The following is a 25,330-nucleotide window of genomic DNA, read 5'->3' as shown; positions in this document are numbered from 1 at the left end:
AGGACAAACTTTTCATATACATTTAAACTCCCCACTCATATTCAAACTCTTGTATAATTACATTATTCTCACATCTCAATGAAGTTTGGTAGAAACTACAACACTCAAAATCTTAAGAAAAGAGCGAGGACGACAGTATGGTGAAACAGCTTCAGGAACACAGGGCTAAGAGGTGCTTTTTGTTTTTCCTTAAAAAGTATCAAGTGATGATAAAAGTACATAAAGTGATAACGAACACAATGAAGGTCATTTAAGTCCTCTCTTTCATAAGAGATTTATCTCCTTAGATGTATTTTAAACAAGCACCAAGAAAGTCAGATCTTTTTATTTCCATCTGCTACTTAAATAAAAGCCACACGCCCTAAAAATTCTTAGTTTATAGGAAAACAAATCATAGACGTCTTACTGATCTTTTCTAATGCTCCTAAGTGCAAAGCACCACAAGTATAGTGACAGTTCCAAAAGACCTGTTAAAAACATGACTATGTCACATACATACACAGAATCACAGAATGACCCGGGTTGGAAGGGACCTCAAGGATCATGTAGTTCCAACCCCCCTGCCTGGCAGGGCCACCAAACATACACATTTACTAGATCAGGTTGCCCAGGGCCCCGTCCAACCTGGCCTTGAACACCTCCAAGGACGGGGCATCCACAACCTCCCTGGGCAGCCTGTTCCAGGGCCTCACCACTCTCCTAGTGAAGAACTTCCCCCTAACATCCAACCTAAATCTTCCCTCTTTTAACTTAAAACCATTTCCCCGTGTCCTGCTATTGTCAGCAATACATACATCCCCCCTTCCCTCACATGCAGAACACTTGAGATGAACGTTCTTACATATGACTATGTACATTTCACCTTAATATTTCATTTCTATGTAAGCAGCAGCAAAACCGAAACAAACATACTTTAAAAGTACTTCAGTTGACTTAGAAGAGCAATTCTTTTTAATAAATTTTGCAAAATAGATGATGGTTTCCAAACACAGCACTTGAAACTTGAAACCTGTGAACGAAAGGTTGACTTGTGAGCTTGACTGGATGATGTAACACCACAGAGATACACACATGAAGGTTCTGGTGGGCAACAAGACTGAAAGTTGACTCAAATGGAATGATATGGAGTCCACAAATCACAGCTGTGTCACATACACAAGGGAAAACGCCATTTAACAAACCCTACAAAGTCAGGAAAGAGACCCTCTTGTAAGGGCAGCAGGTATCATTCATGATTCCCGCTCACATCTCCAGGTTCTTAAAATTCACACCATCGTTAAACCTTTGTACAACAGCAGCAGACTATCAACCTACAATCACTCACAGCCTTCTGTATTTGCATGAAGAAACAGTGACCAAACCACAAACACGTGCACTGTCATCAGAACGCTCTACAGAGGAACATCAGGAATGAACAGGTATCCTCTTAAAAGTCATGAAATCAAATGAAGAAAGAACATTAACTTCATATACAAAACAAAATGGAAATCTGATCCCAGCAAAGGTCTCTAAGTGGTACAACAGTGCAAAACCAAACAGTTTTAACTACATCCTTATGCTACACCATTCAACCATAGTTTTTAACACTGTATCACATGTACTTTTTCCAGCCAGCCTTCAATGTAAATGCATCATTTATGATGCTGTCTCTAGTAGACACAGCTCACAGAAGACGTTACTCACTTAGAAACTAGGCTTGTAACACACTGTGTGTATTAAAAATAATAAGCTATCAGGGAAAGTTTGAGGAGATGTAAGGGTCATTCAGTATGAAGCTGCACTAACTGCATTGTTAAGTGCCCTCTCCCCAGAGCTGCATCTACCAGCACCTTTGATTTCAGAGGAAAGAAGAACGTGTGATAAGTTTGCAGCCTTAGTATACACAGAACTTGACGTGAGCAAAAACCTGACTTGAGTGGGAAGACACAGACAGATAGACAAACATGTTGATGTTCAACATTTGTGGTAATGCTCATTTTCCTGCATAAGGCCTGCCATAAAAATCCCAGCTTTTAAGGCACTCTGTGACACTGACGGGAAAGTTACCCCAAATACAGGAAACACAGAACTTAGAAACAACATAAACTCAACTGGTCCAGAGGAGGGCCACAAAGATGATCAGGGGGCTGGACACCTCCCCTATGAGGACAGGCTGAGGGAGTTGGGTTTGTTCAGCCTAGAGAAGAGAAGGCTCAATGGGTGACCTCAAAGGGTGACCTCATTGCAGCCTTTCAATACCTGAAGGGAACTTACTCCCAGGAGGGGAGTAAACTCTTCAAAAGGGCTGACAATAGCAGGACACAGGGAAATGGTTTTAAGTTAAAAGAGGGAAGATTTAGGTTGGATGTTAGGGGGAAGTTCTTCACTAGGAGAGTGAAGGGCCCTGGAACAGGCTGCCCAGGGAGGTTGTGGATGCCCCGTCCTTGGAGGTGTTCAAGACCAGGTTGGACGGGGCCCTGGGCAACCTGATCTAGTAAATGTGTATGTTTGGTGGCCCTGCCAGGCAGGGGGGTTGGAACTACATGATCCTTGAGGTCCCTTCCAACCCGGGTCATGCTGTGATTCTGTGAACTGTGTTATCCCAGCAGCACAGCCTACTGTTTGTAGGATGTATTCTCTACAGAAAGGGAATCTCCCAAGATGTTCCAGCAACAATCTCTTCTTGCAACATTAGCAAAGACATCAATACATTTTAAACACTAACTTGCAATTTTTGGCAAACCATTAAATTAATGCCTCCCTATCCACAAATTAGAAAGAATAACAGAAAGAAATCAGAACCAGACACGATCCAGGAGAGTTACTAAGAGCTTTCCAGATCAATTGGATTTTGAAAGAGAGTGCATTAAAAACTTGTTTGCCAGCAATCAAACACACACCCTACATGTACCGCATTTATACATCTTGTAAAATCATATTTTAAAACGAGAATACATATGGTTATGTATTTATAAGGCAATAGTATTTCTTCTGTTAAGGAAGTGGATGCGCTCTGATTGGCTCCTCAGCACAGTTCCACTGGCAAAGAGCGTCAGAAGCAATCAGTAATTTACACGGCTCACTGTAACACAAATGAAGATTTGAGCACACAGAGATGGACAGGATCCCAAAACGACAACCTGTGTTTGAAGCCGGAAAGCCACACACTGACGAGCAATAAGTTTTCAGGTCACCAGGATTTAAAAGTTTCTTTTAAAAGTTTTACAGACACGTTGGACTTAATCACTAAAATATATTTATTTCTGCTTATGCCAGCTGTCATTGGACAGGTTGGATTTCTTGAGTTACTTATCAAAATTCACCCTGAATGTTTTCAACTGTGTTTTGAAAGAATAACTCTGCCATCAGAAACCAATTTGTACATTTCCATTACTCTTGTTTCACTATCCAAACACTTATTAAAGCGACACAGGAAACTTTTCAACACATAGACGTATTAATACATTATTAACCTTTCCTTTAACTGACTCAAAACTCAGTTTACCTTTATTTGCCCCTGGGAAAAAGAAAAAAAAAAAAAATAGAAAGATTTCAAAGTTTACGTAACACAAATTGAAAGCTTAGTTTCTCACAGCTGGAACCAAACACTGACACTTAACAAAGTTGATTTCACTTTCAGTTACACAGTTTCACTTTCAGGTACTAAGTGCTACAGATCCTAGAAACAGTGCAAGGAGTAGTTAACCACTAAGTGCCAGCTTAGGCTACTTTGATTACAAAAACATCTTCACTGCTTTTGAATTTAAGAAATGCTATATTCACTGATGGAATTAAATTGATTATGTCTGTCACACAAGTCAACTGAAGTAGCTACCCAGGCTTCATAGGCTCCATAGTATTTATACTGCATGGACTTAGTTCCCAGTCAGCTTTCCTATCTCCTGTATCTGCCAAGCCCTCCAGTCAAAAGGAAAGGAGCTAAAACCCAAATACAGCTGAAGCAGGTATATGCTATAGACCCATCCTAAAGTAAAAAACACATCTGTACTAGCAAAAGCAATTGAGCTATGTTTTCATACATGTTTATCCAACTGAATCAAAAGCAGAATTTTATATCTTGCAAACTGTTAGACAAAGTGGTGATTGGGTCAATGCAATTCTACGGGCATACTGAGTCACCTCAAAGAGATTACTAATCACATATCAAATACATCTTTCTGGAAGGAACAACTGTTTCTAAAGACGTTCTTCCCCCCCTCACACACACACACCACAGTGTTTTTAAAATATTAATAGACCATAACCATAGACCATAACCATAACCGTGTGCCCCTGTGGCGCAAGTGGTAGAAGTGCCGCTCTGCTACACAGAGGCTCGAATCCCGGGGGTTGGACTTGATGATCTCTAAGGTCCCTTCCAACCCGCACGAGACTGTGAGACTGTGATAACTCCCAGAACTTTCCTCTTGAAGGATCCACCAAAGTGAGGAAGGAAAATGAGAGCATTCCTCTTTCCAAAGTATTCTTGACTTTCTTCACCAGTCTTGAGTTTACAAGGCAAGACGTGTTGGATAGTCTCAGATCAAAAAAGAAGTCCCACTAATCAGTCAAGTCTAATTAGTGGAACTGTTACTACATATTGGGAGGGGAAAAAAGTTTCCTAAACTCTTGCTAGAAAAGGAAAAGAAATGAAATCATAAAGCAAGTTAACAAATAATCTACTGTACTCAGTTATAAAGACAAAAGCATCAATTCTCTGTAAATAATCCTATTCTACAACGAGATCTATTTACAAAAGGATTTCAGTAGTGATACAAGGTTTCCATGCTTCCATAAAACAAAGGTATCAAGAAAACTTTTGACTTCACTTTAGAAAACAGTTGGCCAAATGGCATTAAAAATGACTGCAGGTAGACTAACCAAGAACATCAGCTGGAACAACTTTAACCCCAACTACGGGACTGCAGGTTGGAAAGCACCTGAAATAAAGCCACTTCAAGAGGAACACTGAATAGAGAATCTAATTATAGCAACAGAACTTGCTTCTTTGCTGAGAGTCACCACCCATTTCAGTTCAGATAAAACTATAAAACGCCATCACAGCAAACAAGGAATAGTTCTTGGTGAGTTTTATTAACTGGTCTTCTTGCACACAACCACACAAGCAGGTGTTTCATACATATTAGCATAACCTATTCAGGACTTTCACACTTGGTAAAGTGCTGACTAACTTACTTGAACTAACAAAAACTCCCAGTAAATTCATTAAGGCAAAGCCTAACGATATACTTAACCCAGACCCATTTCTTTCCAAGGCCCTGCTGGAATCAAGCTGTGACATACATGCTAGTAGCCACGTCCTATTTAAACACAATGTTAAAACCTAAGTTTTTACTTGATGCCAGTCATGTTTTTCTCCATTGCATAAACCATCTACCAGTGTGTAGGAAGTTATTTACGACCATCATATGCTCACTCCTAGTCCGTTCACAGCCCAGGTGCTTTAAAAATTGATAAATTCCTGATTACTACATCCTTATTTGACACAAGGAAGATCACACTATCCATAAATTGACACTGAAATAGAGACCACTTGGCTGCTATTAGGTAAAATTATCCTTCTCGCTGCTTCTCCGTAACTGTCCAACAGTGGGGGAAGGGATTCCAATGGCAAACTCCAAATACACCTGAGTATTGATACAGGAACTGGAATATGGCAACAAACTTTCTCACCTACTGGCCTGTAAACAATATTAAAGAACCCAATGTGTGCATACACAACAACTTAAGAGAATGGGCTGCATCCTTTTGTGATTTAAGAAGACTGTGCTATTGGACAGCTCAGTCAAAAACGTTTAGGAAATACGATTGAAACTCCATAAGCTTCATAAACTTTTATTCAATTTTTAATTCGTAGAACAAATGTAAATCCAACATATGAACTCTACTTCAGACCATGAAAGAAAAGGCTCTGATTCTAAATATTTTGTATAAGCGAAAAACATTAAGCACAGCCTACAAAAGTAGCCTACATATACACACACACAGAGTTCACAAGATACAAGTAGATAATAGAAATACTAGCTCGTGTTCACAGTTATCTTCAGTGTTAGTATTCTAATTCTATAAAGTATAATTAATTTTCCAAAAATACCCAACCTACAGATGCTGGGGGGAGTACAGATAAGGAGAAACAAGTTCTACCAAAACTTCTTCAGGCTACGTTATTCCAGTGTGGTAAGTTACACTCTACTCAGTTACTCACAGATAATAAAGTACCGCTACAAACAAAACATCACTTTATTCATCCTCAAACATTACTGATAAATTCTTCAGCTCTACCAATATAATGAGAAAACGAGCTGCTCACTTATCCAGATCCCCTACGACGCTGAAAGCCACGTAAAAGCTACTGTGTGCACCTACTGGCAAAAGTTACCTGCACGCTCCCATTGGGACTACAACAGTAGGTTGTCCAAGACATTCCTGTCGATTTATTTCATAGCCAGATATTCTGCCTTTGTTAATTTTAATTTTAAAGAACAATGAATGTTTATTTCCACCGATGGCTGTGGAGTAACAGGAGAACTAAGTAACAGCAGCAATCTAGACACATGATCAAAGGACCCCTACATGGCCTTTGGGCAGACTAAACTCTAAACTTCAAAGCTGATCGAAACTCAAAAATGCACCAATTTCGAAATTCCAAATTACAGCAGTTCTAATTGTGTTTTCCGATTTTGTGGCAACGGGAGGGAACGCCACAACGGAGAAAAAAAGAACCCCACACATCACAGGAGGTCTCTGGCACCTCCAGCAGCACAAAGCTCCATTCCTAGCGGGCTGCAGCCAGCTACTGACACCCCGCAGGTCCCGGTGCGCTGCTCGGCCGCCGCTCCCCGCTCTCCCCAGCGCAGCCCGATGACAGCGGCCTCCTTCAGGTTCTCCTGCCCCGGCCCCAACTCCCCCCGACCCCCGCAGAAGGTGCGGGCAGAGCCACCACAACAGGTGCCCGCCGCGCTGACGGCCCCGCTCCTGCCACCCTCGTCTCCCCGCTCCCAGGCCGGGCCGAGACCCCGCTCCCGCCCACCGCAGGGCGTTGCGCATCAGAGCGAGAAGAACCGGGCGAACTCCCTTCCTTCATCCCCGCTCCCGGGGCCCGGCTCGCTCGCATCCCGGTAGCCTCTCCCGGACACCGACGAGAAAAGGGCCGCAGAGGCCGCAGTCGCTGCCCCGGCCTGTCCCATTAGGGGGCGGCGGACGAGAGGGCGGGGAAGAAGGGCAGCCCCGAAGCCCGCAGCGGCTCCGCGCCCCGCCAGCGCCGGGCAGCGGCCCGCCGGGCCCCGCGCTCTCCCCGCCGCCTCTCTCTAAGATGGCAGCGCCGCTGCCCCCTGCGCTGCGCCCCCTTCGACCGCGCCGGGCCGGGAGGTGGCACCCGCCGGTCCCGCTGCGCAGCGCCCCGCCGCCGGCTCACTCACCGTACGAGCCCCGCGCTCCGGCCCGGCTCCTCCCGGCAGCGGCCTCTCCTCTCCTCCTTTCCTCTCCTTTCCTTTCCTCTCCTGCTGGTGCGGCGGGCAGAGCGAGGAGCGAGCGCTTCTTCTTCTTCTTCCCCCGGCCTCGGCCCGGGGCCCCGGCGCGGCGGCGCCTCCCTCTTGCGCGCTCCGCAGTCCGGCCGGCCGCCCCGCCGCGCTTGGGCCCGCTCGGCCGGCGGCGGTGCCGGTGCCGATGGCAGGGTCTGCCCGCTGCGCGCCTTCTTCTCCGGGCGGCGGGGAGAGGTGGGGGGGGCCCGGCCCGGCCCGGCGGGCGGATCCGCGGCGCTTCCTGGCCGGGCTGGATTTTCTATCGCTCACAAAATGGCGCGCGTTCCAAACCTGCGCAGCGCCCGGCGGCGGCAACGGCGGGGCCCGGCCTCGCCTCGGCTCGGTGAGGTGCGGCGGTCGACGGCGGCCTGAGCCCCGGCCTGGCAGCGCGGGGACAGCGGCGGGCGGGCGGCGAGAGCGGGCGGGGGGAGGGGGAAGAGGAGGAGGTGGTGGAGAAGGAGGGGGTGGGGGGAAAGCGCAGCGCTGTACCGAGCCCCCGGGAACTCCTCGCTCCCTCCTCCCTCCCTCCCCCGCCTGCCAGCCTCTACCTCCTCCCACCCCACCCGCTCCTCCTCCTCCCTCCCGGAGCGGCTCTGCGCCGGCACCGCTCCCTCACAGCGCACCGCAGCGCGGGGTGGATTTCCGGCAGACCCTCGGGGACGAATTATTGCCCTTTTTGGATATATACATATATATATACATATATAAAATTGAGGGTGTTCTTCTGTTTTCTTGTCTTTTGGAGGTGAAGCGGGGAAGGGGAAAATAAGCGAATAAATTAAAAGAAAACCGCCACCACGGTTCGGGCGGGAAAGGGTTTGGGTTTTTTTGTTTGGGGGTTTTTGGTTTTTTTTTGGGGGGGTGGGTGGAAGGGGTAGGTTAAAAAAAAAAGGCGAACCGACAAAATGGCGGCGGGGCGAGCTCGTCGCTGTGGCAACTGTCCGTCAGGGCGCCCTGCTGCCCCACCCCGCCCGGGCGAGCGGGAGGGAGACGGCGCTGACGTGGGGAGGGAGGGAGAGAGCGACGGGTAAAGGGCCGGGCTGCCGTAGCCCGGCAACCGCTGCTTCCCCGCCTCCCCTCGGTGACGCTGTGACGCTGTAGCCGTGCGGGCCGCGACGCTGCCGGCTGGGATGGACTCGGCTCGCCGGGCTCCGGGGCGTGAGGAAGGGAGGGAGGGAGAGGCGGGGACGCTGCCCGCCACGACGGTGTCGCCTCCCCGGCCTGCAGGGGGCGCCGGCAGCGCGGAGGGGGCGCGGGTTGTGTCGCCCCCCGGCGGGTGTATGGGGGCTCGGGCGGGCAGAGCTCCTTCCCGCTTTAAGAATGACCCGTTCCGCTCATTTATAAGGCATCGAGAAGCTGGTGCTGTGGTGAGCTCTGTGAAGGGAGGTTCCTGAGGGATTGCTGCTTCCCTATGAGCTGGAGTGCACTGGAGTTTGGTTTGTTGGTTTTTCGTTAGTTTCTGGAATGCTCGCAAAGATCAGGAAGTAGAGGATGGCCTTTATCTTACTTTTTAGTCCTAACCTGCGATGGTGCTTTTTAGCTCCCAGGCAGCCTCCTTGAGGAAATGAGGACACGTTCCTGATACCTGTTCCTTTAGCTTTTATTCCCACCTTAACTTTTTTCTTGCAGCAAAGACAGTGGCAATAAATAGCCAAAGACAGGCAGATAGGTGTAACAGCAACCAAGTGTTACATCCCCCAAACACTTCATCATTACTTTACCAATGCAGTATCTCAAGCAGTTCATAGAATCACAATATACTCGAGCTGGAAGAGATAGGTTAGTATTGTTGTCACACTTTATACCAGGAGTTTGTGTTATATTTCTTAAAAAATAAGAAGACGGGCTCATAAGGAATACCTGGTTCATTCGGTTGCCTCTGATTCTACACACAGTCTACTACATGCAACACCAGATTTACCTGTCTTGGTTCATAGATGTTGGAAGCAACAAGTGATTTCAAAACCTTCCTCACCTTGTATGGATTACCAAGGTGTCAATTACTCAAGCAACTATTGTATTCTAAGATAGCATTTTAGTTATTCAACCAAACATTCTGCCATAGACTTAAAGCAGTATAGCTGTGTCAGCAGACATCTATGTGGACTTCTGAACACACATTATAACAGTAAAATTGTTTCTACTGTTTCTGGGGTGAAAAAGTTTTCCTATTTAAGGATCTAAGTACTTCCCAAGTCTATGGAAGTTGCTCACGGTATTATTGGCCTACTTCCATATCTTTGTCCTGCTTTAGACTATGGATGTGCTTTGTTTTTTAACCACACATCTACTGATAATGGAATATGATTGTGGATAGTATGTCCAACTTTTTTTAGTCATAAAACACAGAGTAGAGGGGTCCATTTTCCTCTCCAACCTAGGCTTTGGAAGTCTTCATTCCCTAATCCAAAACCTTAAGAGCCTTCATGCAGTTTTTCTTTTTGGAATACATGCATTTCTGTTAGAACTCCAGGCTTCCTTCCTATCAGTCATGGCAGCTCTGACTTTTCCAGGGATTAGTACTTGTACTTTAAGTATGTACTTCAGTCTAGAAGATGTTTTGTGTCAGCAGCAACTCAAGTAATCCTTGGTATCCTACACATCTTCTGCAGGAGTGGCTTTCTTAGCCCAGAAGACTGAACTTAGAAGATCTTCAGAAGGGATTTCTTCAGAATGTGGGGAAAAGATTGTCAGCTGTTCTGTTAACTTGTGTTTCTCAGGCAAAGCCACCGTACAGCTCAGTCCCTTTAGTGCTAGGCCGCAGTCTGAAGTTAAGTCCCAAAAGGAGATCTTCTCTCTGGGTTACATCATTAGCACTTCAGAGGACTCCACAGCAGCTCTCAGACAGACTTAATTCTAAATCAAATCATCATCTGGAATGAGCAGCTTGTGTTTCGCCTGTCAAAAAGGTGCTGCTAAGTAACTAATGTGGTCCATCTCTTTTTAGGCCAGAGAGGTTGCCATAGTAACTTATCTGAATGCAGATAGATATGCTTTTGAGTCATCAGCAGAGCCTGGCTTTGATAGTACAGGGTTTGGATTGACAGCAAGTACTGCATGTTGTGTAGGTTGGCACGCCTCTGGACCAGAAGGTCCTGGAATTGCTGCTGTTGCTGCAGGATGAGGCTTGCTGAAAGAAAATAAATAAATAAATAAATAAAAATTATTCGGCTCCTTGAGTTATCTCTAATATTCTCTTGAATGGTTTTTAGGTATTCCTTGCTTTTCTCACTCCGTAAAATGACAGCCGGAGGTCTCTTTTCTAAGTGTGACCACTTCCTCACTCCAATTTCAAAGTCTTTCCCTAAAACAATGGCGTTTTGGGGGAGAAATCACTAGGTAAGAGGCTACGTTACTTCAGAGCAAAAGTGTAATTTAAAGTTGTACCACAGAACTTCTCTTGAAACCACTTTCTGTGTTTATATTATATTTATATATATATAAATATCAATTTATACGAGTGCAGAAGAGTTTTCCATCAAAATCACTATCAGGCATCTTGAAGAACGGTGATTCTTTAATAATTTTCAAAGTCAAGTGACAGTCTCAAGTATGTCCCATCTGGGATTTCCTTTGCGTCTTCTATTTCCAGCTTCTGGAGGGAGGTGTTTTCTCTGCGTTTGGAAACACGCGAAAGACATTCTGTTAATTTAATCATAATACTTTGCTCACATCCAAAAGGGCCAGTGTAACGCAAGGCCCATCCCTTTAAAATTGTGCATTTGGTTCTGCTGATGGTAACAAAGTTCAGTTGACTCTACTTACAACTTCCCAATGTAAAGCTTCTGCTTCTCTCTGGGAAAATTCCCCTTAGATTAAAAGAAAAAAAAAAAGTCCTAAATCCTTGTAAAATCAGGTCCTTCTTTGGCAGCTTCTTCCAAAGCTTGTCCGGTGATGGGAAATAGAGTTTCCTTACCCTGTAGTTGTGTGGCAGATATTGTCTCCAAGGTATCTACAGTGTCCTGACTTCACGATCCCATTCATGGAATTTCTTAGAAGCACGATCTGCAAGGTGCCAGCCTACATGGCCATGAAACCTCCTGCTAGCTAAGGAAAAGAAGTTGTGGCAAGTTTTAAATTACACTTTTCTAAGCTTGCTACATATGGCGTTTCACCATAAGAAATCACTCTTCAAACAGTGGAAACCACAATGCTTGGTTATCTATCCCTTCTTCCTCCCAGATAGTCCATCCCCTCCCAATCCAAGATTTTATCTCAGGGTTCCAGATTTCCTGTGTACCTCCCTGTCAATGACCCCAAAGCTTCAGCATGTGACCCTTTTGAGCAAAGGTGTCTGTAAACTAGGGATTATGTGGAGTTTTATGGGTGTAGCTTGGCCAGTTGGCACACCAACCAGAAGCATTAACATTAAAGACTGTGGTTCAGCTTTTCTGATAGTGGGAAATAATCAACTGACTGCCTGGGATCAATCATCTCACCAAATTTTTACTAACTTTGTGTTTCTCATGTGTGAGATCTCTGCCAGAAAAGAGTCATCTGTGAATTTGTGATCATTATTAGGAGTTAAAAAATCATCATGATGAATGGACTGAGGGACCAATCAAGAAGAAGTTAACCCAGTCTTATAAAAACAGAATAAAATGAGTTTGTTCTTTTTACTATGAGTATAAAATAAATCAGCTGTGTGTACGTTATTCTCCTATGTGTTTCAGAATCAGTTCCTTGGCTATCCACACAGCTTTGGCCCTGGAGCATATTCTGTGGTATCACAAATGTAGGCTAATTGCTATGTGGGCCAGCACTTTTTTTTCCCTTTTTCTTTTTTTTTGTAGGGCACGCTTTTTAGGGGCCTGCAGTTTCACCTCAGCGAGTTATTCCAGGGAAACTGGCAAGGCAAGGAGGGCTGATATTGACCTTATGCTGTGGATCCCCTGGCCCACCTCATGATCACTACTGCGTGCCAGTAGTGCAGCCAACCAGGCCTGTGGTGTCAAGTCCCACAGCGACAGTCCTGCCAGAATGGAGTTACTAAAATAGCACATCGGCTGCTGGGCAGGGTTTTTCTGCTGCTCTGAGGATATCCCGTAAGTATTCCTTCTGAAGGTTCCCCAGGCTGTCAGTGACGGTCTGGGGAGGACAGAATGTCACAAGCATCTGTGGGGGAAACACGCATTGGGCCACTAATCTGAGAATGGCATGGGAAGAATAGCATCATATAAACAATTCAGTGCAAGCAGGTCAGCCAGCCTGCTCTCCATGTAGACAAGACAGGTCTCAGTTCCCTCTGGAGGTACAAGAGTAGGGGGATGAGTCCATGAATTCACCGGATGGTTTGCAGTGAGTTATGCTGATATGAGAAGCCTCAGGGTAGACCTCATTGCTCCCTTCACTCACCTGAAAGGAGGTTGGAGTGAGGTGGGAGTTGGCCTCTTCACCCAGGTAACAGTGATAGGATGAAAGGGAATAGCTTTAAACTGTGCAAGGGGAGGGTCAGGTTGAATGTTAGGAACCATTTCTTCTCAGCAGGAGCAGTGAGGCAGTGGCACAGGCTGCCCAAGGAGGTGGTAGAGTCAACTGAACTCTTCCAGAGCTGTGTGGATGTGACACTGATAGATGTGGGCAGTGGGCATGGTGTGGGTGGGCTGATGGTTGGGCTGGGTGATGTTAGAGGTCGTTTCCAACCTTAACGATTTTATGGTTCTATTATTCTCTATGACTGTTCTCCAGAGAGTTTTCCATTCCTACTCTTTAGGAAGGCTGTGGGATTGTCTGTCTTCTTGTGTCAATATTATTGACTTCTACCCTAAATTTCCTTGTGCTGGGATTCTGATGTTCAATTACCAGCCAGTTGTACTTCCAGTGTGAGAAGAGAAAAAGAAAATATGTTGAACAAATGATTGCACTCAGTCTCAGGAAATGACGAGAACCTGCAAGGAGTGCAGCTCATCAGAAACAAACCTGGGCTAATACATGTTCTTTCCTCATGACCTGAAGACAAGAGGTTTGACTGTTCATTTATTTAGTACAGATATGTTTGTGGAAAAAAACTTCAGCAAAAAGTTGTAAAGAGTTAGGATAATATGGTTAGGTTGTGGTCGGACTTGATGATCTTTAAGATCTTTTTTAACCTGAGCAATTCTATGAAAAAAATGTCTTGGATTGCATTCAAATCAGCATGGGAAAACCTGAGATCAACCAGATTTTGACAATATATTCTGGCTAAGAATTGGCCCACGATCATTACAGAACAGATATCTGGGCTGTTCCTTCTTAGTGGCTTTTCCTCTGCAGGATCATGTGTTTTTTAATTAAGGTCAGTTCCAGGCTTTGCACATTGAGTAAATCTCTGATGACACAATATGTATGACTAGTCAGCTAGCATTCTCCAGCTATGTGGAACTTGCGTAGTCACATGGATTTGTTTAGGATATGTTTACACACCAACAAAGTCGTAGCTACTGATTGCCTAAAAATGGTTAAGTGTTATTAACATCAACATGTTTGGAGTGCATTTCTGCATAAAGTCTTAGCTTTACTTTAAATATCTGTCTAATGCTTCATTTTTGCATCTAGCCCATCTTAACCCCTCCACTGTTACTTCTATCACGCGTACATAAACCCTGTTCAGCTCACCTTTATCTGCTGAGGTGCTCGCTGCTCTATCACCAGTAATAACTGTGGAAGGTGACACAGTAATATATGAGAAAAATATATGAGAAAATGAGTAATATATGAGAAAAATACATATATAATGACAGTGGTTGCACAAAACTACATCTCTGCTTCTATACTTTGTGTTAAGTGCACTGCCCATAAGTTCTTTCCCTTCTGGAGAACAAAATTAGCATAAATCCAGATAGATAATATCTTCATGTGTAAGGCCTATCAAGTTTATGAATGCACAGACTGTCATGCTTATGAGTGCACACATCGTCAAGTTTATAAGCTTTAGAATGTAACAGTTATGCTCGTAGCACATAAACTTTATCTCTTGGTATATAAAACTCAGTTATGGAAAACAAAAGCCAAAAAAAATACCTGAAATCCATTTTTTCACCCTTCGAACCTACTTGTCATAGAACAGCATGTCACAGTAAGCCTTGACCAATTTTTGCATATAATTGAGAGTGGGTTGGATTTTTGTTGTAAGATATTGCCCCAGTTATGTGTGATTGGACTTCTGTAGCAAAATTTCCGACAGAACATTATTTAATTGAAATTTAGAAATTATAATAAAGATAAATGGAAAGCACATAGTAAATTCAGTGTCTAAACTTACTTGTGAATGGTCATTTCGAAATCCCACTGAAGAGGAACTCACAGATACATTCATTCAAAAGTTGTTGGTTTTTTTACTCAATGACGTCTTGTATTTATCAAGATGAGTCTGCGGTAATATAAATAATAATATAATAAATGTGTATCAATAAATATTTTTAAAATGCAACTCTCGTTTTTATGTTTATTCTGGTTACACCACTATTCAATGTAAAACCCAGTGTCTGACCCTTAGAAGTCTGAATGAATACCTCTTCTGAAGAACTAGAATACGTAGGTTGCTCCAGAAGTAATGCCTCCTACTTATTTCCATGGAAACTACAACACAGAGCACAATAGCATTGTTTGATAGAGCAGATTTCCAGGTACAAAATACTTTTTTTTCAACATAGCTTTACGTTTTTGCCAGAGATGAACAAGAGCCTCTATGCTGTGCTTGTGAGAATCTGCACCAGCAGATTTCTCAGACGTTCATTGTTCTCACTGGGGAGGATAACAGGAAGGGCTGAGTCTCCTTAAGCCCTGGCACGAGAGCCAAGTCCCTGTTTCAGATAGGTTCAATAAGCCTGACACTGAATGTGATCAATTTATGTACGTCATGTAATCACTGAGACCAAACTGTGTGCGTGTGTGATACAGAGCCATCATCTGACACGTGGATTACGTCAGATATTTTGGACATGCTGTTCTTGCGTGTATGGTGTTCAGAGCCTTGAGCATCCATAACAGGAAAGGAACAGAACAATTCTCTCACATCATGGCAGCACCTGTATTGATTATTAAGAGCTGTTTTCAGTATTTTCAATTAAGAGACTAAAGATTTTACAGAAATTTAAAATAATATACGTATGTTCTTCTAGCTTCATTCTGAGAAATGTCTGAAACCTTTCTGGCATATATTTTTTTTTCTTTCTCTACAGAATGTTCTGTCTGAGGCAAACATTCAACTAATCCTTGTTTGTTTGTTTCTTTCCCATTGTTTATGGTTCTACCAAGTTTCAACAGCTTGGAAGAAATTCTGGATCCTGGGTGCTCCTTCAGGCTTGATTTTTTTGTTTGTTTTTGAGAGCGAGAGGAATGGAATCAGGAGAGATTGGGGTTAGCTTGAGAAAGGTAATATTTCAGTTTTGGAAGCTTACAAACAACTGCAGACAAAATGCCAGTTTAAAAGGCTGAGAAGGGCAGCAAAACTATTCCAATCTGAGGTTTTCACAAGAAGGAACTTTTTGTTGTCCTTTTCATGTTGCTTGTTAGAGAAATAAGAGCAGTGTGTAATAAATTATGGTAAATAACCCAGCACAGTGTTGTTAATTCTTGCCCAAATCCTAGATAGCTCTAGGCATCATCTACTTAGCCAAAGAGACAATATATGGTTTTGTTACACCCAACACACAAGTGTCACTGTATGTGCCTACTGAAGAAAGGAAAAAAAAAACAAGTATAAAAGTTTCTTCAGAATTAGGGAAAGTTTCCAGGCATTTGTTGTTCCTTTTCCCAACAGAGCATCACAAACTGCAGAAAACAGGGCTTTCAGCAACAGCTTCCCATTGTATCGCAAAATTCTGTAGTGACTGAGCCACAGTTAGTTTGGAGAGAACAGGTGTGGAGACTTCACCAACAGGAGCAACTTGTAGTTCTGATATGATGCACAAAATACCCCTTCTTTCACGTTTCCTTGTATGGCAAATAGTAAGAATAAGTACATTACTTCAAACAAAATTGTTTGTAAATTACCAGTATTCCTATTACATTCCTATTCGAGCATCAAGATCTGTTGTCTGATACAGATTTTTTATATGTGTGGTATACAGATCACGGTTTAGCAGACTGATCTTCTAAATATGGTCTCCTTTCTAGTCCCCTCTTGAATAGGAGAAGTCTGGAGTTACCACTTCCAAAATGGCACAGCACTTGCAAGAGAGATGTCAGTTATGGTTTGAACAGTTAAAACCAAAAGTACTTTAAGGCCATTGCTAAGTTGTGTAAGGGAACTTTGCAATGAGAGTCATCAGCTCAATATTCATATAGCTCTACAAACAATTTTAGCTGTATGTCACCTGGAATGGATGGTGTTGTTTTTTTTTACTGTGTCAGTATAGGTTTTTCAGTCTTAAATACTTGCACCACCAAAATAATGAATTTATTTTCTTCAGACTTAGATTCCAAATTTATTCTTTTGCATTATATTTGTGTGACGTTTGAATCAGAGACTAATGGAAATGTATTTTCCTACATGTTATGTAGGTAAACATCTTTTCTCTTAAGTCTCCCAGTAACTTTTGAGTTGAAACAAAATACACAAGGCTTTACCATGAACAGATTTTTAAGTGATGAAAAAGAGAGATAAGGAAGAACATTCAACTATAACTTTAGCTAATACAGTTCAGTGCAGCAAGCATTAAGACCTGGTGAATGTGCAAACAGCAGAGGTAACGTGAGCATTTTCTATACAGTCAGCTTTCAAGTTACCTTTATGCACCTGAATAAAAAGGTTTAAATTTAGGCTGAATCATAGTGTGTTCTACCATACAGCTAAAAGAAGTTCTGTGTATGCAAATACAAAGGGAGGAAGTTACATTTCCTTTCTCTCACGCAACAGTCACGCACCCTCTTGCACTTTTGCCTCCCACAGTTGCAGTCGTGTCTTTTCTGTTTCTCAGAATGGCATTGCCCATCTGAATAAAACGATGTTTTGAACAACCCATGGAGATCTTCCATTTCTCTCCGGGGAAGGATGTTGAAGTGGCCTCTTATCCTATAGGGAGATAGTCTTTCTTCTACTGTGTGTTCTTTCTCTTATTCTTGCCTTCAAAGTTAAGTCTCTTCCTCTGCAGAGCGACACAACTTTGGAGCCAATAACTGTCCCACGGATAACCAGCACAACCCACTGACACCAGAGTTCCTTCCCTGCAAAGAGACAGTGTTAGTTTTTACACATGGGTGACTGGCATTACTGCTTAACTGCTTTTGACACTGTTTTCCTGCTGTATGGATTAAGATTCTTTTCTTCCAGAGGCTATCAGTGTGTCTGCTAACCCTTAATAACTCTGAATCATTTCGCAGTGGTAAATCTTGTGGTATCCAAATTTTTTTCTTTGGTGTTTGCACTACAAACTGCTATACTGTGAACTTCAAACTCATCTAGTTTACTGTCTGGTTTCCAGCAACAGCCAATAGAGTATATCCAGCTTAAGAATAAGGTACATGTGTTGTCCTCAAGCAGTCCAGTATCACTAATCCGTGGTTCGGAGGCTTCTGCAGTGTGGATGATGAATGATGTTTTCTTCCTTACACATAATGGAATTTTCTTCTATTAATTTGTCTGGCTGGATTTTAACTCCTACACCTTTAACATCTTGCAACATCTTATAGTATTTTGCAGCAAAGGATTCCACAGTTTAATATCCTGTGACGAACTCTTTTTGTTTTGAGCATGTTTCCTAACAGCTTCATTAATATCCTTTGAACTTGTTTTGGAAAAAAGAGTAACAGTGTCTCCATATTCATCCTTTCTCTACCACTGGTGACTTCATAGACCTCTGCCATGTCTCTCCTCAGTCATCTGTCTTTCAGACTGAAGAGCTTTTAGGTATTTCTCATGCAGAACCATTATGTTTCTTCAGTTGTCCTTATCAAGCCTTTTCTGAATCGTTTCCAGCTCTATTAAGCCCTTTTTGGGGTGTGAGGAAAAGAACTGAACATACTACTCAATGCACAGTGTGCTATGGGTTGATACAGAGGCGGACGTATTACAATGTTCTCTGTTCCACTCTTAATTATTTCAACTATTTGATTTACTTTTCTGCACACAGGGGAACACTGTGTAGATGTTTTCAGAGAAATATTCATCAGAACCCAAAGATCTCTTTTGTTACTGGAGAATCAGCTTATAGTCTGCCGCTGTATATATACTTTGCATTTAATGGTCACATTTCATCTGTCATTTTATTATCCAGTCACTCAGTCTTGTAAAGTCTTTCTATAGTTCTTCAGTTCTTCACAGCCACTTTAACTTCATCACAATTTGTCCTCTAACTTTCCTTTACCTGAATAGCTTAATATCATTAGCAATCTGTGATACCTCACTGCTCACTCTCTTTTTCCAGATCATTTATGAATACATTAAGCAGCACAAGTCACAGCACAGGTCCCTGCAGACTCCTCTTGTGATCTCCCTCTTCTATGAAAACCAACCTTTATTTCTGTTTTAATTCTGCTTCCTGTCTTCTAGCCATTTTTTGATCCATTCCCTTCTCTTCTTGCATAAAGGCTTTTTTTTTTTTTTTTTCCTCCTTTGCTTTTCTCTTTTTTTTAATGAAGCTTTGTCTAGGGATCTCATTGCCATTGCTGCTGGGAATCCTGTAGCCCTTAAACAGGAGCTCTCCTTGTCCACACACGTTAGCTCTACCAAAGAACTATAGATCTGCAACATGTGATGTAATTCAACAAAAGCTGTGTCTTCCTCAAGATGTTCTATTTGTATTTGGGTCCATTGATTCTGATAAGAAGGATAAATAAAACTTATTTGTCCAGATGGACAACACAACAGACTTACCTCTATGTAGCTGCATGCATCTTCATTGGAGTCATTTCTGAAAATGGCTGGCACATTCCCTTCTGAGTTGCCAGGGAAAGGGGCTGTGAATCTCCAGTCACTGGCATTAAGTCGCCTGCCTACTTATGTAATCCCTACCAACTGCAGAAAGAAAGATAACTAGATAAAAACGAACCCAGAAATAAGATTTTAGATTTGGAGTTTAAAAAACTAAATCACAGTAAAAATGTTAACAGTCAGGGTTATTGATAGCAGTTACTGATATCAATTTTTGTTACTTTTTCTAGTATCACACCTATGTGTGTATATATATATATATATACAATATATATATTGTATATATATATAAGTTCAGTTACAGACAACTTCCTTTGAGTCCACTACAAAACATAACTTCCTGAAAGTTATTGATTATAAAAGCTGGAGGTTTATATTGTATTATTAGCAAGCACATGTGCTTGTTTCCTGGGGATAAAAAAAAGGTAATCTGTGCTGCTCTAAAGGCAGCCATGATCAAAGTACTGGGCTTAATAAACAAACGAGTAACAAAATTACACAGTTAGATCAAACCAGCGAGCTAATTGATCCGAGATCTTGTTATCTTCATGAAACTTGTCAGAAAACACATCACGGAGAGTTAGGGAATATCCAGCTTCCAGGTATACTTTGAACAACAGTTTTATGATGTTTAGTGTTTAGGATGTTTCCATAGAGTTGTAGAATATCCTGAGTTGGAAGGGACCCATGAGGATCATTGAGTCCAACTCATGGTTCCACGCAGGACAAATCTGCCTCTAATGCAAAGAACCTGGGTGAATGACAGAGCTGCTACTTCTGTAATGAATAATGTGTCTGTCAACTTAAAAATCAGGAAAAAAAACAATAGTTCTTTTATTCGGAGATAAAAACGTTACATCATTGTACTGAATCTCACAAAACCCATTATTAATGTTTTACACTACAAATATATATACATGTGTGTGATTTATTTCTACAGTTTTCTATCTCATTCTAAAGTACTTTTGACATTACTTTCTTTACCTACGAGACTCAATTTCAAAAAAAAAAATAAAAATAAATAAATAAAAATTGAACATCTGAATCAGAAAGAAAACCTTGTTTTGTTTTATGCACAGTTGGTTGTCGCCCCCCACATGTTCCGTAATGTCATTTTCCATATTTCCTAACACTTTTGAGAGAAAAGTAAAGCTTGGTTTAATTTTCACTCAGTTCTAGCCTCTTCTTTTTTATTTTTTTTAAACAAGCTAATCACATTTAATCTGTGGCAATTCCATTAAAATGATGCATTTTGTTGGAAAAAAATGTTACTTGGTTCTTCAAAGCCTTCAGGATTCATAACCAAATATTATCCTGTTTATGGAATTGACCGTGTTTAACTATTTCCTGTTTTTTCAACAGCTCAGCTTCCAGCACTGCTTTGCCCCCTGACACAACAAGTACCCCCACATTTCCTGTGGCCGATCAGTTTGCAATGTTTTTACCCCTTGTAGAGGAGTTCTCATCATGCTGCCATCTGCAGTTCTCACAAAATAGTTCTGAAGATTTCAGTAGCACAGAACCTCATCTTTTACAGTGGATGTACACATACCTCCTTCAACTTTATGTCTATTGTTTGCTAGTCTTTGAACGCTTCTTTTTTCTTACTTTTAATTTTATCTTTAAGTATTACCTGGCTTTCTTTAGTACCTCCTATATGGACTTTTCTTTAACAAAGTTTCACTGACTAGCCTTCCACAGCCTTTTCTTGTCTATATCCATGCACGATTCTTCTAAGCCTGATAAAACATAAAAGATAATTTAAAAGGAAAATAACTTTCTGTGCAGTGAGAAGCATTTCAGAAAATGTGGTTAAGACTTAATGTGTGTACAGCTCCTATTTGGATAAAGATTTTTCTTTTTCATTATCTTTCTTTTTTCTGAAGCATTCAAAACCCCTACCAAACACTTATGTGATGCAATGATGATATATAATTATTATATAAATAATACTCTCTCTCAGCAGTGTGCGTTCTATATTCTTCTGATGACAAGTAGTGAACTTTCAGGTATGAGTTTATGTTACCTATGATTCTGTGATTCTACCTGCACAACTTTTTCCACTAAATTCCTTAAATATGTTGCTGTGCTCTAGACAAAGGCAGTTATATTTTGTTTATTTCAAGTTACAAATGCAGTAATGTGATATATGTTAATGCGTAACTTTCAGTCTTGTATTGAGGCAAAGAAAGAAATCTGATTATTCTGAAAAATTTAAACATATTAAAATAGGATTTTAAGGTCAGTTAAAATGAATGCGTGTGTCATTCTACTTAATTTGTTATATTTTTTCATTTACTTTCAGTTTAGGTTCAACTTGTACAAGAGACCGTCTGGTTCAGGGTCAACAAAACAAAATGATAGAAGTTCACATTCAAGTTCACTTTTGGCTAATTCTGCAAGTAGAATTATATCCAATATGAATTAAAGCAATATATGTACCCTAGTTCTCTGTGGGGAACAAACAAACAAACCAACAACACAGGAATGAACGATAAAAATAAATATTTGATCTTATTCTTGTAGCTGAATGCAGCACTGCATGAACCAACATCAGTAACAAGGATATGAATTAAGTAATAAAGAGCTGTCTCATGACAGTAGCTTCTATGTTCCTAAATCGATTCCTATCTCCAAAATAAAACTATGTTTTAAAAAAAGAGATTGGGAAGGAGGATAAAAGAACTCCCTTGAGGAACAGAAATGTTTAGTATGATTTTTTTTTCATTGAAGTGCATACACAGAGAGCACCTGAAGTCTGCAGAGTAACCTTAACTTTATAATTACCAAACCTATCATTCTTTCACTCTGGAGTCTTACTAGTACCTATGAATACCTAGGAACTGAGGAAAAGTTATGAGTAACCCTCCCAGATTCTGCTATATGGAACAGCAGTGATCCCCACATTCGTCTCTCAGACAAGAATGTCTTTATTCCCATCATGGAACACTGCTGCTTAAGCTGACTCCACACAATACCTTTTGTTATCTTCCTGTGGCATGACCTGCCCTCAGGAGGGCACTTGCTTTGTGCCAGGCACCAGGAATGCTGGCTGACAGCCAAGGCACATTGAGAGGTGTCCTGGCCCAGAGCCTGTGTGCTTCAATAATCCTTCACATAGCCCAGTACCCCTTACTCCCTTTTCATCACTCCAGATTGGAGGTGGTTGGTGTGTATAAAGCTGCAACTCTATGAAGTATCTCTCATTGGCTCAACAAAGCCTCAAATTTTCAGTCTCATCATTTCTCCAAATTTGGAATGGATTTTTCAAGTGGACAGAAGAAGAATCTCCTGACAATGAGAAGACTCCCTGCCAAATTTCAAGCCTTTGCTCTAAAGCTCGAACTGTCACACATTTTGCTGAAATTTTCAAAGTAATTCCCTATGGGGTAAATAATGCATTTAGTAGAGAAAATTTATGACTTCGATCAATTAGAAGAAATCAGTTCTTATGAATAAATATAGTTACGGCTGTAACTAGTAGCATGACAGAAACAAATAATGTAAGAGATGGTCACCTGGGTACTCGCAATCTTCCTCTCAAAGAGCTGGATTAGACTATGATGAAACCTTTTTTTTTTTTTTTTCTTTTTTTCTTCCCTCTTTTTATCTGTGGATAAAATTGGTTGAAAGGAGAAAGGGCAATTGCAAATATTATGTATATAAATAAAAACATTAAACATTGATTTCATACTTTGGAAATGTGATTTGAGGAGATGAGGTTGGTATTTGCCTCCAAACTGGCCAAAGCATCTCTAATTGTTCTAACCAGTATTAACTCAGTCCAGACATTTAGAAACACATCTACAGATCTCTTTATTTTAGCCACCAGCCTCACTAGTCCAACAGAACATACCTTGAATCAGACTGCAGTCAAGAAGGAGCTATCATCCAGCACTGGCAAAAAGAATTGCACAAAGAGTGCTTGCTGAACTATTGATACAGAGACCGTATTTGGACACTATTTCAATGGGAGCCAGGGTGCTCCGGACGGATTTGTTTGTGATGATCCGTGTTGCTAGGCAGGAGGGCAGCTACAGCTTGTACCAACGGGAGCTTTTTCTGGACGTGAGACCTCAGTTCCTAGAAATGAGTAACTGAAGTACCTTCAAAAGTTTCCTAAGGAGGATAAATACTTGATTGTGAAAGCAACGGCAGAAAGTGTACACAATCTGAAGATGACTGCACTATCTGGGCAAATACTCTTTTCAGTTCTTCTTTGCTGGGGTGAAAAACAAATACAAAAAATTAGTCTCTTTTTACCTGTTTCAATGTGACTAGAAACAGTAACTATGTTATGAAGTTATAAAGCACAGTACTAATCCTTTGTAACTAAATATTCCTTTCTCTTAGCACTTAGATTCTGTCTTTGAAACACTCTCTGCAAAACATTTAATGGCAGCTGTCTCCACTCCTTCCCCAGAACAAAAGATGCTGCTAATTACAAGTGTGTACTGTTCCTTGGGTTTTGCTTGTTTGTTTGGCCAAGCTTTCCATAAGCACTTAAACAGCACAGGTGGCATAGTGTTTTGCTGGTCTTCTTCCTTAATACAGTATCATTTTTAGCACTAAAGTGTGCACAGGGGTGAGAGGGGATAGGCCAGAACCATCTTCCTGGCTTCACATGGCTGGGAGGTCTAAACACAGACTTGGAGCTCTACACACAGACTTGGAACTCTGAACCCTCTTCATGTCACTTGAGTGCTTCCCTCCTGCCATTCCTGGAACCCATTCGTGCTCAGGAATGATCTCTGCATGCTGTTGCTAGGACATGGTACCTCCAGACTTGTATTTATTTTTTGAGCTATTTGAAGCTAAGAAAATGTATCTTCTAAATCCCAATAACTAAAAAAGGACAATTATTTATACTAAGGCAATAAAATTAAAATAAAGATGACTTCAGAATTCTTGGAATGCTTATTCATTCTCAAATGCCTTCAAGAATTATTTATCAATTTTCACTGAGAATAGCAATAAATAATACTGATTACTAAACTCAGGTGATGAAAACCAGCCCTAGCATTCAGACTTCAAAGATCCACAATATCACCAATGAGCAGCTCCACGACACTCTATTCCAGGCCACTTAAAGCCTTGTTTTAGAAGACAAGGCCACAGAAAAATGTCCTTACCTTCCACCCATGCACTACATCCATGTCATTCACTGTAAAGCCTGCTCACCACAGCTGCCTCCCCAGAGGTCACAGCACTGAACTGATGGAGTTCAGGGAGGATATGGAAAATGCTCTCAGACATAAGGTTGGAATTTTGGGTGTTGCTGTGTGGAGCCAGGAGCTGGACTTATAGATACTTGTGGGTACCTTCCAGCTCAGAATATTCTGTGAATGTATGATTCCATCTCCAGATTTATTTTTGTTTAGGATCTCAGTGGTTGCTGTTTTCCTTGCTAGTACTCAGAAAACCTATGGCAACTCCCCTCCACCTCTGCCACCAATTAAACTGTTTAAGAGTGAATTAAAAAGCTCCCATCATGTCAGATGAGGAAAGAATGGTGTTATGTCTCTGAGGTTGCTACGGTCTGCATTTGCCACATCTCAGCTGAATGCTTTGGATTCATATTTTGTATATTTCCTCTGGGACTGGAGATACCATTTGTGGATGAGTCCTGGACCCACTAAAATTGCACGCATTAACCATCTGTGCTCCACATCTGTGGGAGGTTTTTTCCTCAGAGCTGACACATGGCCACATTTGAGGCATAGAACATCCCACATCGGAAAGAACCAGGAATGATCACCAAGTCCAGAACCAGGTTCCACACAGGACCACCCAAAATTCAAACCCTACTTCTGATAGCAGTGTCCAAACTCTCCTTGATCTCCAGCACTGGGGGCCGTGCCCACAGCCCTGTGCATCCCGTTCCATGCCCACCGCCCTGTGGTGCAGCCCCTTTCCCTGACCCCCAGCTGCCCCTCCCCTGGCACAGCTCCATGCCGTT

At 41.9% G+C, this 25,330-nt stretch overlaps 2 protein-coding genes and 2 long non-coding RNA genes across 4 annotated transcripts in view; 1 reads left to right on the top strand and 3 right to left on the bottom strand.

Annotated features, from left to right (window-relative positions):
* DYRK1A (dual specificity tyrosine phosphorylation regulated kinase 1A) overlaps nucleotides 1-7,559 on the bottom strand; it is an 80,362-nt gene extending 72,803 nt beyond the window's left edge. The window contains exon 1 of the mRNA XM_015882419.3: nucleotides 7,419-7,559. The gene's annotated coding sequence lies outside the window, so the exon portion shown is untranslated. The remainder of the gene's footprint in view (nucleotides 1-7,418) is intronic.
* Nucleotides 7,333-8,334, top strand: LOC146762598 (uncharacterized). The gene has a single exon (XM_085529421.1). The coding sequence runs from the start codon at nucleotides 7,666-7,668 to the stop codon at nucleotides 8,287-8,289; it is 624 nt and encodes a 207-aa protein (XP_085385547.1). The 5' UTR covers nucleotides 7,333-7,665; the 3' UTR covers nucleotides 8,290-8,334.
* A 3,115-nt stretch (nucleotides 8,335-11,449) lies between these two features.
* On the bottom strand, nucleotides 11,450-14,863 carry LOC107323415 (uncharacterized). Its single transcript, XR_014939551.1, has 3 exons — nucleotides 14,761-14,863; nucleotides 14,115-14,156; nucleotides 11,450-11,567 (listed from the first exon to the last, which is right to left on the bottom strand). It is a non-coding gene; the product is annotated as an uncharacterized LOC107323415 (long non-coding RNA).
* A 2,051-nt stretch (nucleotides 14,864-16,914) lies between these two features.
* LOC146762597 (uncharacterized) lies at nucleotides 16,915-19,448 on the bottom strand. The gene is made up of 2 exons (XR_014939545.1): nucleotides 19,315-19,448; nucleotides 16,915-17,666 (listed from the first exon to the last, which is right to left on the bottom strand). It is a non-coding gene; the product is annotated as an uncharacterized LOC146762597 (long non-coding RNA).
* Between the last annotated feature and the right edge of the window lie 5,882 nt (nucleotides 19,449-25,330).

Source organism: Coturnix japonica, chromosome 1 (assembly GCF_054131305.1).
Source record: "Coturnix japonica strain WE chromosome 1, WE-NBRP24, whole genome shotgun sequence".
Classification (NCBI taxonomy): Eukaryota; Metazoa; Chordata; class Aves; order Galliformes; family Phasianidae; genus Coturnix; species Coturnix japonica.
Note: the sequence above shows the minus strand (reverse complement) of the source record. Positions and strands in the feature narration are given on the sequence as shown.

What these genes read in the sequence shown, in the direction of transcription:
- LOC146762598 (XM_085529421.1), top strand. Translation starts at nt 7,666, where the DNA reads ATGGCAGGGTCTGCCCGCTGCGCGCCTTCTTCTCCGGGCGGCGGGGAG.